At 39.4% G+C, this 19,321-nt stretch overlaps 1 protein-coding gene across 5 annotated transcripts in view; it reads left to right on the top strand.

Annotated features, from left to right (window-relative positions):
* ARHGEF28 (Rho guanine nucleotide exchange factor 28) overlaps positions 1-19,321 on the top strand; it is a 306,584-nt gene that overhangs the window by 54,166 nt on the left and 233,097 nt on the right. Inside the window, exons 1-2 of one of the 5 annotated variants that reach the window (XM_078067191.1) lie at positions 5,953-6,111; positions 15,420-15,463. In XM_078067191.1, the coding sequence (XP_077923317.1) occupies positions 15,431-15,463 (33 nt within the window). In that variant the 5' untranslated portion in view covers positions 5,953-6,111; positions 15,420-15,430. Of the gene's footprint in view, positions 1-5,952; positions 6,112-8,124; positions 8,215-14,647; positions 14,717-14,884; positions 15,052-15,419; positions 15,464-19,321 lie in introns of those variants that run through there. The other 4 variants (XM_036080792.2, XM_036080784.2, XM_036080793.2 and 1 more) reach the window with 4 other exon arrangements.

The following is a 19,321-nucleotide window of genomic DNA, read 5'->3' as shown; positions in this document are numbered from 1 at the left end:
TTATGCTGCTGACCACATAGCAGACTATTTTGGAATATTCTGGCAGGGGGAGGTGAAAGGAAGGGCTTGCTAGATTATAATGAGAACAAAGAAGAGATGGGAGGGAGACAGAGTGCCAATAGTGACTATTTGGTGAATGAAGGAGTGTGGGGAAAGAGGATGGAAGAGAAATCAGAAATGGTCTAGGATTTTAAGCCTGAGGAGTGGTACTGTCTTTAACACAACTAGTAATATAGTAAGGGCGGACTAGTTAGGGCCTCATATATTGAGAAATGCTTGAAACAGTGATGTGAGGGAAGTCATGGAGGGAGCAGTTCTCCTCCTAGAGAAGACCTACAGGAGTGGAGAAGTGTTGATAGGTAGTCTTCAGAGATTGTGAGGTAAAGGGGATGACCCTAGTTCTGTAGGGTTTCAGAAATCAGTGTAGGACAAATGGGTGAAAATGGGGGGAGGCACATTTTACTTTAAAATAAGGAATTCCAAGTATCAACATGGGGAGATTCACCTCTAGTAGCTGATCTGATCTTCCACACAGTTTGGCAAAGTAGAAACTACCATCCCATTTTTTACTGATAAGTAAACTGAGGCCTTGAAGCAAACAGCTTTAAAAATGTAGAGCCAAGGTGTGCTAGTGATTTTCCTTTTGTGGTTTAATTTGTTTTTCAGATTTAAAAATTTTAAAACATAAAACTTAAACTGTTAAATTTAAGTTCAAATTAAATACAACTTAAAATTTAAAAACGTAAACATTTAAAAAAAATGACCACGTGTCTTCTTTATACATTTTATTATAGGTCAGAGGAGTATTTTTAAAAACTTGAAGACCTTTTTTTTTTATCACTCCTTGCAGTTCCACATTATAACCAATATGAACAGTTCTCTATACTCTGCATTTTTCTCAGTCATCATATAATATATATGATTTTCATTATTAAGATGAAACCACACAATAGATGTGATTTGGTAAAATACCTTTTTAAGATATGCTGTACTTTGATGTATGTAGATGTAGAATTGTTGGGACTTCATATATTTTCAGAATCTGAGAATTTTATCAACTGATGGAAATTCTCCAAAAGCCTCTTTAAGTATTATTTATCCTCTGTTGTTTTTTTCTTAGTGTGGAACTTCTATAAAATGTATACTGGACTTCATCATTCCAGATTTTGTGTTTCTTAACATCTTTCATATTTTTCACCTTTTCTGACTCTGTGCTGTATTCTGGGTAATTTCTTAAGATCAAAATTCCAGCTCACTGATTATTTCCTGACTTTCCTTTCTTTGCTACTTAACCTGTTTAGTGAATTTTCAAACACTCAACCTATTACTTTCTGAAGTTCTATTTGGGTCTTAGTCAAAGCAGCCTGGTCCTTGTCAAGTCAGCCAGGAACAAATCATATTCTGTTCATAAGTTATTTTTTAGAATCTTTATTTAAACATATTTACATTGCAGAATGTTTGGTTAGTCTGTTACTTGAATTTCTGAGGGTCTAATTTTACTGTTTTATTGTCTTTCTCATGATCAGTAGCTTTGTCAACTGTCTCAAGATTTTGCATTGTAAGCCTATGACTAAAGACACGTCAACTTGGGAGTCCTATAATTCAGAGTTAACTCTAAGTGCATGCATAACCATAAATGGGACTATCTTGTATGTAAACTTTGTAGTTGAAGATGTCCAAAGAACATCATTTCCCCTCCTTAGCAAAGGCTTGGACTGAAACAGAAAAGTTCCTTCTCTTTTCCTTTTGCTACATCATAATATTGTATTTGACTAAAGGTGTAGCCCTTTGCTGTACGTCTGATGCAGGAGTTTCAGTTCCAATACTGAACCACACGTGGATCCATAACTTTGTCTCTTGCTCTCAATGGCCATTAAGATCCAGTCATCTTGGCTGAGACCAGCAAAACTTTTCAGGGTAAAGATTCTCAGTAGGTGATCACAATGATTTTTTGATGGGTCTTAAAGGATTTGTGGAAGGCTCCCTTACTGAGAGTTCAACTACACATTTGAATTAATTGTTAAAAATAGTCTAGCTAATATTTTAAACAATAGGGTCCTCAAGTTATTTAATCCATCATATAGACAGAGAGGAAGTTTAGATTTAAAAACATTTAACAAGTCTTTGTGAACTTGTAAGAACAAGCTTACCCCGCTCATTCCTGTCAGGATTAATGCCTTTCCCATGTTCTCTGCCAGCACCCGATACTTCTCTTTACTCTAATGTTACATGGTAACATTACATGGTATGACATGGTATTAGCTGTTTCATTGTGTGCTTTCTCCAGTAAACTAGGAGTTCCCTAGGGCAAGGACCCTGGCTTATTCACATTAGAATATTAGTGTTGGGGCGCCTGGGTGGCTCAGTCATTAAGCATCTGCCTTCGGTTCAGGTCATGATCCCAGGGTCCTGGGATCGAGCCCTGCATCGGGCTCCCTGCTCAGCGGGAAGCCTGCTTCTCCCTCTCCCACTCCCTCTGCTTGTGTTCCCTCTCTTGCTGTGTCTCTCTCTGTCAAATAAATAAATAAAATCTTAAAAAAAAAAAAAAAGAATACTAGTGCTGACCATAGGAAAGAAGGGAGGGAGACATAGAAATAGGAGAATTTGAACACATCAGTGAAGAGGGAACTACTGTGGGTACCAAGTCCTTTAACTATCTGGAATTAATGGGACTCAGATCACAGGAGGAGAGATGGATCAGGTAATATGGGCAGGGCCAGAAAGAAAGCATTCTAAAAGCCTCATCTATGGCTAGTTGATTACAAAATAGGGAAAGATATCTTCTGTTCAGAGTAGCATCCTAGAGATGGAGAAAAGTGGGAAGAACTACAGTGGTTCTTCAACAACTGATAGAGTTAGAGGAAGTGGAATCAGGAGAGTGTACCAGGGTGTGAGCTCATGACTAATGTGGACAATGAGTGTAGTCTGGAATTGGTGTCAGTCATACTGCCAATAATAACTACTTAACTGGGGGGCACCTGGGTGGCTCAGTCAGTTAAGCGTCGGCCTTTGGCTCAGGTCATGATCCTGGGGTCCTGGGATCGAGTCCCACATTATGCTCCCTGCTCAATGGGAAGCCTGCTTCTCCTTCTCCCTCTGCCTGCTGCTCCCCCTGCTTGTGCTCTCTCTCTCTGTCTCTCATGAATAAATAAATAAAATCTTAAAAAAAAAAATAACTACTTGACTGGGCTCATTTCATACCTGGGTTTTTTTTTTGTATAGTATCTGTGTTCTACTAAGTGCCCTGTGAACTCAGCCAAAATGAAGTTTTCCCCATAAATGTAATCTAACTTTATAGGCCACACACCTAGACAAGACTGTGATGTATATAGGTACCTGTGTAATACACAGGATGGGAACTGCATATTTCCTCTAATTTGGCTAATAGACCTACTTGCCCCAAGCTGTGTGTCCTGCTTTCCTTCCATATTCCCATCAGTTAGTGTTCTGGGTCAAGGTATGGCCTACTGGTAGGGAAGATCGAGACTTCACACTCCTCACTATTATCCTATGAACCTGGATTATATTACTCAGTTAGTGACCTTGCACCTAGAGGAGAATATGAACATAGAGAACTAGCAGATGAGAGGTAAGTCTGTTACATGTTTGTGTGTGCATATGTGTGTATGTTGGAGTTGAGATGAACTAAATGTAGTCTTGTCGATGAGAAGTCCTAATGTGAGAAGTACCAATTAAGCACTGACCATATATTTGGCATTGTCTTCGTCTGTTTGGGCTGCTGTAACAAAATACCACAGACGGGGTGGCTTATAAACAAAAATTTATTTTTTATAGTCTAGAGGCTGGAAGTCCAAGTTCAGGGTGCCTGCAGGGGCTGCGTGAGGGCCCTCTTCTGGGTCAGAGGCTTCTCATTGCATGTTCTCGTGGCAGAAGGGGCTAGGGAGTTCTGTGTTTTTTTTTTTTTTTCTATAAGGTACCAATGCCATTTATGGGGGCTCCACCCTCCTAACCTAAGCACCTCTCAAAGCTCCCACCTACTCATACCATTCCCTGGGGGTTAGGATTTCAACATGAATTTTAGGGGGGAGGCAAACACTCAGACCACAGCAGGCATGTACACAGAGCCTTATTCTTTAGTTTCTCCTGGTGAGAAAGGTTTTATTTTTTTTATTTCTTTGGTTTCTCTTGGTGAGAAAAAATAAAACCTTTTACCCCAACAGAATCAATGTGGAATTAGATATTAAGACTTTCTCCACAGTAATTTTGAAATACTGAGGCCTAGCATTTCTATTGAAAAAGAATATTAATATATATATTATAAAGTATGAGTTGGGTAATTTCTAATTTAAACAAAAATATCTAGGAATTTTAATGGTAGACATAGAAAGAAATTTGTTAATTCCCAGGCAATTACAGTAGGGATAGTATTATGTAGTATATGGTTTTCTAGAATGTAGGAACTGTCCTGTGAGGAATGCCCTTTCTGGAGGAGACTTTTTGAAGATGGCTAGCTTCTTTGAGGAAAAGGCATACCAAAGCCATTAGAAGCAAAATTAAAAATCTGTCCAAATGGCCAAGAAGGACATGGGACAATTCTTCAGTTACGCAGGACTGTCCTTGTTCTAGGACACTGAACATCCCTGGCCACTTGGCACCCAGTGCCAGTATCTGTTTTCCCCAGCACTTCTGATACTCTGGTTTCTTTCCTTCATCCTTGCAAGCACCTTCTCCCAACTGAGAAGAAAGGAAAAAAAGCAACCCCCAAAAAAGAAAACAACCCCCAAACCCCAGACCCAACCTTCCCTTCCCTTCCCTTCCCTTCCCTTCCCTCCCCTCCCCTCCCCTCCCCTCCCCTCCCTTCCCTTCCCTTCCCTTCCCTTCCCTTCCCTTCCCTTCCCTTCCCACAGAGAACAGGAGAGCGCAAGGAGGGGGAGAGAGAGAAGCACGCCCCCCACTGAGCAGGGAGCCCGATGCGGGGCTCGATCCCAGGACCCCGAGATCATGACCTGAGCCGAAGGCAGACGCCCAACTGACTGAGCCACCCAGACGCCCCTGACATTGCTTTCAGTGTCTCTCGCCTGAATGATAGCAATGGTGTCCTGACTACAGAATCCCTCCTCCACCTACTGGCACAGTGGCGGCTTGAAAACACAATTCAGATCACATCCTTCTCGTGCTTAAAGCTACTCACTGGCTTGAAGTTCATATTCCTTAGTGAGGTGTATCCTTGGGACACTGAACAAGTTTGCATCCTTCTGTCCCACCACCACCCCATAAACTTTCAATAGCTCTGGAGGTGTTCGCTCCTCCTTGAACAACACTTTTATACTTAATGCAGTCGTGCCTATTATTTCTTGCACTTGAAATGTCCTCCCATTTCATCGTGTACCTGGTGAATGTCTGTTGTCTACCTCTGTGATTCTCAACAGAGATCTGTGGTGCCATTTGGGGTGGAATGACTCTTTATGTAGGGTTGGCCTGGCGTTGTAGGTGGAGCATCCATGGTTCCCAGGTGCTGAATGCCAGTAGCAGGTCCCTCTCCTCTTCTGTTTTTTCCCCATCTCACCAACCCCATCGTTTGAGAACCTGAAAAGATGCCCTGCCCCATTTCTAAATGTCTTTTGGGATAGGAGTGTATTGAAGGCTCAGCTTAGGCTCCATCTCCTTGGGGAGCCGTGCCCATGCCTCAGCTACTGACAGATGAGAGTATTTCTGCCTCCTGATCCCCAGGAGCTTTATTTGACCCTTGGTATTGTCTTTTCCTTAGGTGATTTACTGAGTTCATATCAATAGGTAAGCCCTTTCTTGTCAAATAGATTGATATGTACCTGAAGGGAGACACACTTCTTTTCCCCCCAGTAATAAGCATATAGGAAGTTCTGAGTAAATGTGCTGAACTAAATTAAACATTTAGAGACTAGTCCTATTTCTTTTTTTTCTTTTTCTTTTCCCTCCCTCCCTCCCCTCCTCCCTTCCTTCCTTCCTTCCTGAGAGAAAGTGCATGTGTGGAGCAGTTGGGGCAGAGGGAAAGAATCCCAAGCCGACTTCATGCTGAGCAGGAAGTCTGATGCTGGGCTCAGTGTCACAACCCTGAGACTATGACCTGAGCTGAAATCAAGAGTTGGAGGCTCAACTGACTGAGCCACCCAGGTACCCCAAGACTCGTCCTATTTCTAAGGCTAAGCCGCCTTTCCTTTAATCTTTGCTTTAAGGCATAATTCTAAATGTTAAATGATCATTCTAGAGTTTCTCCAGGTTTTACACATGTGTCCACTAGTTTTTTTTTTTTTTTTTAATAGAGCATGAGAGGGGGGAGGGTCAGAGGGAGAAGCAGACTCCCCGCTGAGCGGGGAGCCCGATGCAGGACTCCATCCCGGGACTCCAGGATCATGACCTGAGCCGAAGGCAGTCACCCAACCAACTGAGCCACCCAGACGCCCTGTCCACTAGTTTTATTGTCTAGAATTGGGTCTACTAATTTAGCTATACCAGTTTTAAAGTGTCTTAATTTTTATTGTTGAGTTGGCAGATAATGTTAGACTAGTTACAGGTGTACTACATAGAGATTGAACAGTTCTGTACCTTATGCAGTGCTTACCATAAGTGTATTCACCGTACATTAATATAATATCGACTGTATTCTTGGAGCTGTACTTTTCATCTCCATGACTTGTTCTATAGCTGGAAACTTGTACCTCTTAATCATTCCCTTCACGTATTTTGCTTCTTCCTCTACCCCTCTGAGAACCACCAGTTTATTGTTCTCTGTGTTTGTCTTTTTTTGTTTTATTTTTTTAGATTCCACATAAGTGAAATCATGTGGTTATATATTGTATTTCTACACCACAGTAAGCTAGAGAAAAGAAAATGTTAAAAAAAAATAAGACAGAGGGCGCCTGGGTGGCTCAGTTGGTTAAGCAACTGCCTTCGGCTCAGGTCATGATCCTGGAGTCCTGGGATCGAGTCCCGCATCGGGCTCCCTGCTCGGCGGGGAGTCTGCTTCTCCCTCTGACCCTCCCCCTCTCATGCTCTCTCTATCTCATTCTCTCTCTCAAATAAATAAATAAAATCTTTAAAAAAAAAAAATAAGGCAGAGAAAATAAATTCAGAACACTGACTATATGTATCGAAGAAAAATCCATCAATAAATAGACCCAAGCAATTCAAACTTATGTTGTCCAAGGGTCAGTGTATTTCCTTGCTTTATAAAAATGAGTGGAAAATTAAAGAATAGAAATGAGAAGCTGGCAAAAAAGCAAGGGTCTGATAACTCTGGTAAGGTCATTTGTCCAAGTAAAGAATTATCAGTACCAATGAAATCCTCACTAAACTTGTTTGTGTATGTTGTTAGGCAGAAAAAGCAAAAGTAAAGCACATTGTCAGAAAAGCTGGAGTATATTTTGTTAAATTCTGACCAAATTCTGCAGTTAGTGTTACTAAATCTCTGGCAAGGGACCCTCTGCTCCTGAAAGTCTGTTCTCTTTTGTCACAGATTCGGTGTGTTTTCGGGATGGATTATGTATAAAAGTCTTATTTTTTGTGCTAGTCCTCCACCCCCATTCCATTTAGAACTCACTTCCGCTTCATGCTTGCCCCACACTATTATATTCTGTCAGGTCAGTGCTATTACTCCTTAAAACTTGTAGCTTTTCATGGATGTAGATCTTATCCAAACCAGATTGTGAGTTCATCAGTGATAGGGGTGGGTAGGGTGTTATATATTTTAATCTTCCACATGACAGCCTCCCTGGTGCTTGGCATGAAGTACGTGACAGCAAATTGACTTGTGGACATGATAGAGGGATTGACAACTTGATAGGTTGTATCTCTCCCAAGATGCCGAGTGATAGAGCTTTGCGTTGATGATGAAGGATACACTAAACAGATCACTAGCATAAGTGAGATGGTTAAGGGGTTGTTTTAATTGATTTATAAAAGGCTTTGTATGCAAATACAGCCTACAAAATACAAGTGAGTGTGACAGCTTTGGTGGGACTTTTATTTTTTTAATTGTCAATTAGCCCGCAAATAGTACATCGTTAGTTTTTGATGTAGCGTTCAACGATTCATTAGTTGCGTATAACACCCTGTGCTCATCATTGGTGGGACATCTTGTTAGCAGCTAGCTCACACTCCTCTTTGTACTTCACAGATGTTCTCTTGCTTAGGCTGCACCATTTCAGACTGTCTCCCCTTCTTCCTCGGCTGCACTCTGTTCCTCCACTTGAAGCTGCTCAACCCTGTGTAACTCAGGTAGATAACACTAGTCTGAGGCCATTCTGTAGACACCACTGTGTATTTAACAGGCTTATTTCTCATATGCTCTCTTCTTACCCGTTTCCATTGTGCCAGGACTGAGGCTTTTCCTTAGACTTGGCCTTATCTCCCCGTTGTTGATGTGTTCTTTTCTCCTTCTCCAGTTAGCAGAACAGTTGTGAAACAGTTAGAATTCTACGCTCCTAGGTTTGTTTACAGAGCTGTGAATCAACATTTCCAAGGGAAGGTTTCAAACCCGAGATGGCAATAGAGTTGTCCCAGTGGTAATGGCTCCTTTGAGTTTTCAGACCGTAGGGGCAATATTCAGCTCTGTAAAAGTCACATATATCTGGTATAATACCATTCAGAATTTTTGATGCTTGGAGGTTCCTCTGGGCTGGGGTGAGGCTGAGCTGGGTGGACCCATTTCAGATGTGTCTGGCCCCAGCTAGTGCTGAGTCATTTTGATCAGTCTAACATTTACAGGTCATTCAAAATATTCAAATGCTTAAAAAACCCTTTAGCTGAGCTTAATAATTGCAGCTAGCCTTTGAGTGCTTGTGACAGGCACCAAGTATTTTCTGTTGTTAGCGTCAAATCTCAATCCTCACAGAAATCTTAGGAGATAGGCACTCTTACTATTACTGCTGCCAGATGAGAGCCTGCCTCAGGGAGGAGAAATAATGGTCCTGAGTCACATTTGGAAGAGGGCAGAGCTGGTGTTCATGGGCAGCCTGCTCCTGAGACGTTACTCCTATGAGATGTTTGCTGCTTTTCAGCCAAGCAAATTGCTATCTTTGAGACCATAGTTATGTTCCAAAAGGCCCCCTTGTGCTGAGGCTGAGGAGAGCTTGGGCTGGACAGATCTGATGGGCTGGACTCACACGCCAGTTTGGCCACTTCCGGCGGTTTGATCTCAGCGAAGTGGTGCAATTTTGCTGAGCTTTTTTTTTTTTTTTTTTTTTTTTTTTTACTCCTGTGAAGTGGAGCTGGTAACACTGGATGTCCTCTTACCGGGGGAGAGCAGGTGTCAGGGAGGTGCCTAAAGTGAATCTCGTTAAAATGGGGACCAAGATCTTATAGGAAAGAGTGGTGGAAAAAAGATTTGCCTGGGGTTCTGCTTTCTTGAAAATGAAACCAGAATTAGGAAAATGAGTATCGTTTATAGAACGATATTTGATTTCTGTGGCTAGCAGGCAGCAGAGCATCATGGGTACGAGTCCAGGCTCTCGAAGCAGGCAGCTTGAGTATCTGGCCTGCTGTGTTTAGTGTGATGCTAGTGCAAGTGTAGTTTTCAACTGCTAATTCTTACTCTTAGGAAGAACATGAAGTGTGTGTGTGTGTGTGTGTGTGTGTGGGGAAGTGAGGGGGAGAGAGAGTGATGGTGGGGGGATTATGACTTATTCTGACAAAATTGATGCTATCACATTTGATTTTCAGAGCACTAGTATGAGGGGTTTTTTTTCTTTTTAAGATTTATTTGTTTTAGCAGGAGAAAGAGCAGGGGGAGGAGCAGAGGGTGAAGGACAGAGAGAATCTCAAGCAGATTCCACGCTGAGTGTGGAGCCCCATGTGGGGCTCGATCTCACAGCCCTGAGATCATGACCTGACCTGAACTGAAATCAGGAGTCTGATGCTTAATCGGCTGAGCCACCCAGGTGCCTCAAGGAGTTATTTTTATTAGAAATACTTAAGAAGTTCTTCTATTTTCTCATAGGGTAGGGAGGAGAACGTACTCTTCTTCCTTTAATACTGAACTTATCTTTAAGCCTTTATCTCATTATGATCACTTTTTCACTTGTTAATGGATCTCTGCCACATTCTCATTGATCAGCGATTTCATGATTTGAGGAGTTTCCCGATACTCAAAAATATTATTCTCATACAAACATCTGACATACAAGGGGGATTGCCTGGAGAATAGATGGCAGCATTAAGAAGGGGAGGTGAGGTGAAGAAAAAATGTGGGAGGGAGTTGGTCCTCATCTTCCAAGGGGTCAGTTGATTTAACAATTACTTTTGCTTCAGTGTAACCTTGTAAATAAAGATTCAGGTGAGTAAGACCTCCTACACGTTACTCTCAGGGCTGCTGTGAGGATTCTCTGAGATGTTTGTAAAATACTTAGCATGGTGCCTAAACACATTAGCTTTCCAAATGTAGTTCCTAATAGTATTAATAAATATTTGACCATTATTTGTTAATAGGTCTTGTAAGAGGTATACAAGCCAAGGATTTTGGGCGTGTTCAAAGAAAAATTAAAGTCATGGGTTTTATATGGAGAAACCCAGAATTCCATAAAGTCAAGAACGATTATTTTCTGTATAAGTTGAATGTTATATTTTCTTTTATTTTTAATTTGGAATATTCTCTTCACCTGTTAAATGGTCTAATTTTTATTAGAAGTAACTAGCAAATGATGTCACTGGAATATTAGGTATTCTTTCTAATATGTGTGAAATACTGAAGATTTTGCATCTTGATGTTCTTTTCACAAGATTTTCCCCCCTCTGTTTTGGAAGTAAACTTAAAAATGGTGGCTGTGTACCCTAAATCATTCTCTGGTGTCTGCCAGAAACACTAGAAATCCTTTGGCCTTAAGTTTTTCAAGAAACATTTTTGAAAAATAAAAACAAAAAAAACCTACTTGAGCCTGAGAATTTTTGAAATTGCAGACAGAGAAGTCAAGCATTGGGAAATGAAGTGTAGAGCATAACCTTTCTGTAGTGAAAAGCTAGTGTGTGTACAATGTGGGCAGTTATATTCTTGCCTGGCAAATACAAAATGGTTTTGTTATTAAACTTGACGTAGAAGGTGGCACGGCATGGTTTAGTCATGCATCTGTGCAAGTGAGTGCAGATCTTGCGAGGGATCATTTTTAGAAAAATTCAAATGAGAATATTGTTTTTTATACCTATATCCGTTTGAAGTTACATTATTTTATTGAGTATATAATACACTTGCCACAAATTATTCTCTCTCCAACTCAACCAAGAAATTCTGAGAGCGATTTTTAGAAGGTTTGGGACCAAGGCTGATAATTGTGGGGACTTTAGTTTTAGTTTATTTTTAAAAGGAGTGAAATGTAGTTTCTTTCAAGAACTAAACAGTTGCTGTTCAAATGGTTGTTCAATGTCTGTACTGAAAAAGGGCAAAAGATAGAGTAGGCAGGATAATGAAATTGGAGTTCTTCAATATGTAAGGTGAAGTAGAAAGGGCATGTTGTCTAGCCCTTGATGTTTACCTTTTGGCTGAGATCATAGTATGATGCAGATTGGAAGCCCTCACGTGATGTAGTTGGCATCATAATGATGGAAAAGTGTAGAGAAACTGGATCCTTTGTAGCTTTAAAGTGGTGTGATACTGCCTTCTGCCCTGTGGTACAACTCCCATGCACCTTCGTGCTAGGTAAGCCTAGAATCCAGCTCTGGTGCCCTGGGCACACTCCACAGCTCGTTCCTTAGTCTACTAAGCCTGCGTGGAAACCACTGGGAAGACTACCCACTGCCTGATAAGTGGGGAGAAAGGCTTATTTAATAGAAGCAGATCTGCCAAATGTTGTACCCTTACTAAGTAAAAACAACCCCCCCCCCAAAAAAACCCGTGTATCCTTATTGTGTTTATTTGTAAATTGTACTACTGCAACGGTATATTATCTAAAACCTACCCCAAATTTAAAAAGCTATGAAGATTAGGGACACCTGGATGGCTCACTCCATCGTGTCTGCCTTCTGCTCAAGTCATATCGAGTCCCGCATCGGGCTCCTTGCTTGGCGAGGAGCCTGCTTCTCCCTCTGCCCTGCTGCTCCCCCTGCTTATACTCTCTCTCTGACAAATAAATAAAATCTTAAAAAAAAAAAGCTACGAAGATTAAGTGTTATTCATAACCTTTTTGTTCTCATTAAAAACATTGATATATAATAATGTCAGTGAAAGTAATAAGACACATGGATCATTATTTTGTTTAGTAATACTCTGTAGCCCTTCAGTTTGGGTGTCTGGTTCAAAGCACTTTTACTTTGAAATTGGATTTAATGTGTGTCATAGCTGAATCAGATAACCTCTTTATGATACATTTTAATGGAAGTACAGTGTTATACTTAAAAATCAGGGGATTTATGTTTTAATCCCATCCACTAATTACATAAGTTTCCTAATGTTTAAAAGTGACTGCAAACTCCCATCTTCCCTGATGTCACTCAGTCCTCCTATAACTTAGAACTTGTCACATTTTTAAAATAGAAAACCCATGAAACATTTGTTTTGAAAGATTTATGTAGATTTGAAAGCTTTTTTATTTTCCAAGAATTTAAAGCCTGCAGATGTGAGGGCTTTATTAGGTTGCAAGCTTTAATTACTGCAACAAAGTCACCAAGCAATGGTAACATGTACTAATACTCTTTTTCAAAATGTTGTGATGGCATGTACTATCTATAACCTGAATTTCCTTTGAAATATTTTTCACTTACTAAAATATCACCCCTCTCTTGATGGAACAGACTATTTATTTGGAAAAATGAATGTTTTTAAAGACATGTCATAAATAGCCACTTTTCTTAGAAAAACCAGAACCTTCTATTTTGGAAAGAGAAAATTATGTAGTCCATGTTTAAGTTTGACAGCTTTTTCAAGTACTTTGCCACAGTATAACCAATACACCTCAGTGTGGTGTATGGATTTTTATGATCCTTTCCCAGCTCATGGCAGAAATTGAAAAGATTGGACCATGTTTGAAATTCTTATTTTCCCTTAATTTGAGGGTGTAATTGGCTTTATTCAACTGAAATTCTTACTGCTATAAAATTAACCATGATTGATGTACTGTGGAACTCTGTGGGCTTTCAGTTTCAAGTTCATTACAATATCTTTCCTATGGATGACACAGTGAATGAATTTCACTCATGGTGCTTTTCAAGCTTCTTATCCAAGCAGCTGCCCTACCAGTGATTGTAGTTGAATGCTTTTCCCATAGAACATTACTTTTTTTCCAAGACTTTTTTTTATTCATTTGAGAGAGAGAGCGTGCACCAGTGATAACACGAGCAGGGTAGAGGGCTAAAGGGAGAGGGAGAAGCAGACTCCTCGCTGAGCAGGGAGCCTGATGTGGGGCTCAATCCCAGGACCCTGGGATCATGACCTGAGCCGAAGTCAGATGCCTAACCGACTGAGCCACCCAGATGCCCCTACAACATTACTTTTTATTAAAGAAGTAATTCAGAGGCACCTGGGTGGCTCAGTCGGTTAAGTGTCTGCCTTCGGCTCAAGTCATGATCCCAGGGTCCTGGGATTGAGCCCCGCATCGGGCTCCCTGCTCCGCGGGAAGCCTGCTTCTCCCTCTCCTGTTCCCCCTGCTTGTGTTCCCTCTCTCGCTGTCTCTCTCTCTCTCTGTTAAAAAAATAAATAAATAAATAAAATAAAGAAGTAATTCAGTCTTCAGATTAAGTCCATATTCTCATCAAAAGTGATTTCTTTTGGATGTATCATCAGACAAGGTGTAAAAAGCTGAGTAAGGGAAAACATCTGTACTTTTATGTGTATGGCACACCTGTTACACAGCTTGGTGTGTTCTAAGATTTATTAGAATATTCAATAGTGTTCAAAGTTTTGCTCATAAAGGAATACATTTTGGTTTTACTATATTCTGTGTATTTCATTCCTTTTAAAACCATACTTACTGTAGAATATACTTCTTTAGCTATTAAGTAGAAATTTTAAAAAGATCTAATTTTATCAAGTTTAGTGAAATTTTTTTGACGGATCAAAATTGTACGGCATGATTGTAAACATAGGTAAAAAAATTGCTGATACCTTGAAGCACAGTATAAATTTAGGGTAGGAGGTCATGGTATATGGTATTGGGTATACTTTCATATTTTAAACATACTTGATGGATGATTTTTTGGGAGGGCTATCTATTTGTTCTTAGATTAGTCATTTTTATTTTGTAGTGGGGTTGATGAATAATTCATATTTAGGAATGAGAGTCTCATTTGTCATATTCTTATTAGCATTATTTTTAATTTGAAGTTTCCTTCCTAGAATCCTTAAGCCATTCATCTAGTTTATGAGGTTAGTTTCATTAAGAATTGATTATAATACATAAGCACGTTTAAGTAGGTCTACATAAACTGCCACAGGGCACAATGTGTTGAAAATGAGCTTGTTAGACCTTTGGTCTTCCCTGAGGATGACTTAGGAAATATAACTTGTGACCTAGGAGGGTGCCAGTTGCAGCATGTGTATGAAGTATTAATAAAACTGAAGTTGAAGGTTTTTATAAAAATAGAACTTTGAGTATTTTCCTTTTTGCCTAGTGTTTACTTTGGTTATTACTGTACTAAATGTCACAATTCAGGTTGCTATATGCCCTACCAGATGTCCCCAAGGTACTACAGCTGGAGTTTGGCCTGGGACCCAGAGGCAGAACTTGGGTGGTGGTTGGGTCTCGCTGTTTGACCCTTTCAGAATTCTCATGCAGCCTACTCTTCACTTTGTCTTTAGGTATTTCTTGTTGAGCTCAGGTTTTTGAGGGCTGGACCACTTCCTGATCATCTTTGTCTAATGGTTGGCCCCTTGTAGGTGGTTAGTGAACCCCTTTTGGAATGAAGCTAGCTTTTTTTTTTTTTTCCACACTGAGCTTTAAGCTGGTTTCTGGGTGTGTGTTTTAAAGGAGCAGGCATACCCAGAGGCAGATGGGTTGGATCCAACTGGTGGAGAGGTTGGTAACGGTGGAGTACCTACTCGCTGTGTAAGCATGAGACTGAAATCTTTGGCCTTCTGGATGAGAGGCAAAGAACTGTCTTGTCACTGAGGTCTCCAGCCTCATTTGGACCAAGGTCGATTCTAACCTCTGAGTAGCCTATTATTCAGGGAGTTAACTAAGGCAAAATTTCGGACAGGTTTATGTTGACTTTCTTGGCTTCTTGAAATATTTCAAATATTTCTTTTTTGAAGCCATCAGTAGGATAATGTCTGGGGTTGATAGGTTTTCCTTATGTGTAGAAATTAATGTGAAAGAAGAAATGGGGAGGGTATTTTATACAGATAGAATGTCTCTCCTGTCGTTCATGATTTTGTGTCTGCAGTTTTCCTATCAGTGGTTCTTCCTCCCTTGTTGTTGATAACTGCAGGGCAGGACACAGTGGTGCTGCTTGGTTATTGTGCCTCCTCTAATAACAGTGCTCATTCATTATTTTCTTTGCAGGTGCAGAAGCCATGGAGTTGAGCTGCAGTGAAGTACCTCTTTATGTAAGTCCCTACGCACTGGACTTCAGCTCTAAGTGGCCCTTTCTAACACTCAAAACCTATGTGACTGGGGAGAGATGTTTGGCTCACTGTTGAGTTGAGGCTTTAAAAAAAAATAGTGTTACGGTCTCACATGGACACTGATTGGCTCTTGGTTCTAAGGTCTGGGTTTTAATGATATTTCCCTGAGGAGCTTTATTTAAACTGTATAACTTCTGGACTCAGAAATACCCATTTCATTTGTGTGAATGATTTTTGAACATTGTATTTTAAGATATCCTGATAATATTCAAGAATATCTTCTCTGTGTGTCTTTTTTTGGGTAAGGTTTAGTGACATTTGTGTCAGCTAAAATGAAATAGGAGTTCAAAGGGCAAAGTGCTGGGGCATCCATAGAATAGGTGGGGATTGGGGTGACAGAGATGCCCAGTGAGATGCTTGGTCAGTTGTGCCTTCTGCATTGAGGGAGGAAGGATTCTGTTCTTGAGAACAATTGCTGGGTGTAACAGGAAAGTGAATGGATGGTCTCTTCACGTGTAAAATGGCATATGGCTTCATCTTCCCTCCTTAGTTTGGGCAAAACCTCTTTCCCTGGAATCTGACTGAGTTGGTGGGGGTGGGGTGGGCATGGATGGGTATGTGGGAACTGGTTTCAGGTGACCTTTGATTCTTCAGTGCATGGAGTTCAGCCAGAGTACTGCATCTAGACTAAGAATATGAATTCAATTTAGGTTAATCCTTAATAGAATGAAGTATAGGAACTAGAACAAACCTAATTAGTATCTTCAATTAAAATCTATTCATTTCCACTTACCACACTTCACTGTACAGGTAGCCCACCTTCCCTCCCTCTCCCCCTATCCATCCCCCCACCTTATACATCCCCCACTCTATTCTCTGCAGAAAAAGTAAATGAAAATGAATGGATGTCAGAATAATGAAAGAGGTGCCTCCTGGGTTACCCAATGGCCTGTAGTACTCTTCCTAGGTTACGACGTGCAGGTGATAAACTGTCTGTAGGCTGTTGGGCTCTGCTCAGCCATAATTAAAGATGAAGAATGGTCCAAGGCTAAACTGTAAATAGCTCCTAAGTTTCCCTTTTTTTTTTTTTTCCTTTTGGGTATCTTCCTCCTCCTCAGCTCTACTTATTCTGTCCTGCTCTCCTACCTCAAATCCCACAAACCTAATCAAGATAATAAATCTTGTAGTTGATCAACATCCTATAGTATAGCAGTTTTGATTCCTACCTATTCGATTATGATCACACTAGGGAGTCAGTACAAGTAGCCTAAGGAAAGAAGGGACTTAAAAAGCAAAAACAAAAATATTTTTTTCAAATTATCAAACAGTATATACTAACTAGAATAAAATGAGATACATGAAAGGTGTTAAGAAGACATTACTCAGAATCTCATCCCCAGTAGATGTTATATTAAAATAATTCTTTGTCAATTCTAAGGTGCAGTTTTTCCCTCCCTCATTTTAACATCTCTGAAATTGAGATGTTCTTATATCCGCTGTGCGTTCTGGCAGATGTCATGTTGTAGTTACTACCTATGCACGTGTGTCCTTGGTTATAATGGTCATATGGTTGTCACTTAAGATTACTTGTGACAAAATTAGTTGTGACTGTTGGTGATACGTGAATTAAATGCTTTCAAGATGTTTCTACCAGGATTTGTCATTAAAAAGCTAAGCTACTGTGTACACACAGTAACATGGAAGACGGGGAAATAACAGCAGGATACATGATAAAATTGGTCTCAATTTAGGAGTTCTTGCAATGAGTATAAAATAAAATTCAATTGTGTCATAATTGGTCATTTTTTAGTGGAATATAAAGTGGAAATTTTAAATGATGATCTTAGATGAAATGCATTATGTATTTTTATGTTTAATATGACTCTTACTCGATGTATATATCATATATATATGATATGTATATCATATATATCACATATATACACATATGTGTATATCAGGTTACACACACACATATATATGTATATATATACACACACACACACATATATATGTTGTAACCTGATTTTTTTTCCCCCCCACTTAAAATTTTATGTCAGTATTACAAACTGATCTCGGCCAATTTGTGTACTTGGGCACATGCAGTGAGAGGTCAGAGGGGATACATTATAATGAAAATAAGACTTAAACCAATTTTTACCAAATTAGTAACATGTAAATAGAGCACACATAAGAACTATAGTAAAACTTGTTTCTGTATTTTGGGACGGGCCTCCTCTCTGCTTTTCTGTGTTCAGAAGTTTGATAAATATTTACTTCTAGCTTCTAGTTTACAAAATCTGGTTTGTAAATATTTAATTTTTAAAATTCATATTTATATTTCATATAAGATTGGAAATATCAAGAAAAAACCCCATGTTTAATCCTGTCATCAGTATAAACACTGTTGATATTTTTGTGTTTTTTCAGAGTTGTATTTATATTTGTGTTGAATTTTATTGACATTAAGGCATTAATTATTAAGGCATTTATTTAGATGATGTTTTCTTTGACTGCAATATATATAAAAATATATATTACTATGTGTATATACATATATATTTAAAGATTTTATCTTTTTAAGTAATCTCTACACCCAACACAGGGCTTGAACTCATGGTCCTGAGATCAAGAGTCACAGGCTCTGCTGACTGAGTCAGCCAGGTGCCCCTCAGCTGCAATATTGGATGTCTTTATTCTGATACTTTTATGTACTAACAATCCTATTTGTTATGATTTGTTCTTTTAGAACTGGCAAGTATATAATGAAGGCAAAACCCAAATAAAACTAGAGATTTTAAAGGGCCTATAACAAATTACAAAATAATAATTGTATGCTAATGAAAAATCTTATTAAGATGGGCTTTAAAAATATTAATTGCAAGGATTAAATCACATAAATGGAGTCATAATTATGAGGAAAAATTTGATAGAAATTATTCCCAACTTTGACCCACCCTCCACAAAAAGGCACCTTGCTCAGGTGAGTTTGTTGTTGTTCCTTTGATTATAAACTGTTTTGCCATCAGAATTCATTTTTAAAATTCAAAGGTCTTTGCTTCTTGGTCACTAAAGAGAATCCTTACTAAAAATGGTAGAGTGTTCATTTATCAGTTCCAGCAGGTTTTTGGTGGTCTTTAGGGTATTCTTTATATCGTATCTTGTCATCTGCAAATAGTGAACCTTTTACTTCTTCCTTACCAATTTGGATGACTTTCTTTCTTTTTCCTGTCTGATTTCTGTGGCTAGGACTTCCAGTACTATGTTGAATAAAAGTGGTGAGAGTGGACATCCTTGTCTTGTTCCTGACCTTAGGAGAAAAACTATCAGTTTTTTGCCATTGAGTATGATGTTAGCTGTGGCTTTTTCATATAAGGCCTTTATTATGTTGAGGGATGTTCCTCTAAACCCACTTTATTGAGGGTTTTTGTCATGAATGTTGTACTTTCAAATACCATATGATTTCACTCATGTGGAATTTAAGGAATGAAACAAATGAACAAAGAAGACAAGAGACAAGCCAAAAAACAAATTCTTAAATACAGAGAACAAACTGATGTTTACGAGTCGGGGGGGGAGGGCGCAGGCTTGGCATTGGTGAGATAAGAGAAGATCATGAGTACATTTACCACGATGAGTACTGCATAATGTATTGAGTTGTTGAATCACTATATTGTACATCTAAAACTAATACAGCACTGTAATGTTAACTATATTAGAATTAAAATTTTAAAAAAAGATGGTGGAAAGATATCTCTATACCTATAGAAAATGTATGGATGTAAGTACTCTTTTTTTCCTCATGCATTTTGTTTGGATCCATGAAGAAAGCTTTCATGT

The sequence above is a fragment of the Halichoerus grypus genome, chromosome 2 (assembly GCF_964656455.1).
Source record: "Halichoerus grypus chromosome 2, mHalGry1.hap1.1, whole genome shotgun sequence".
Classification (NCBI taxonomy): Eukaryota; Metazoa; Chordata; class Mammalia; order Carnivora; family Phocidae; genus Halichoerus; species Halichoerus grypus.
This window is presented reverse-complemented; position numbering and strand designations above follow the sequence as displayed.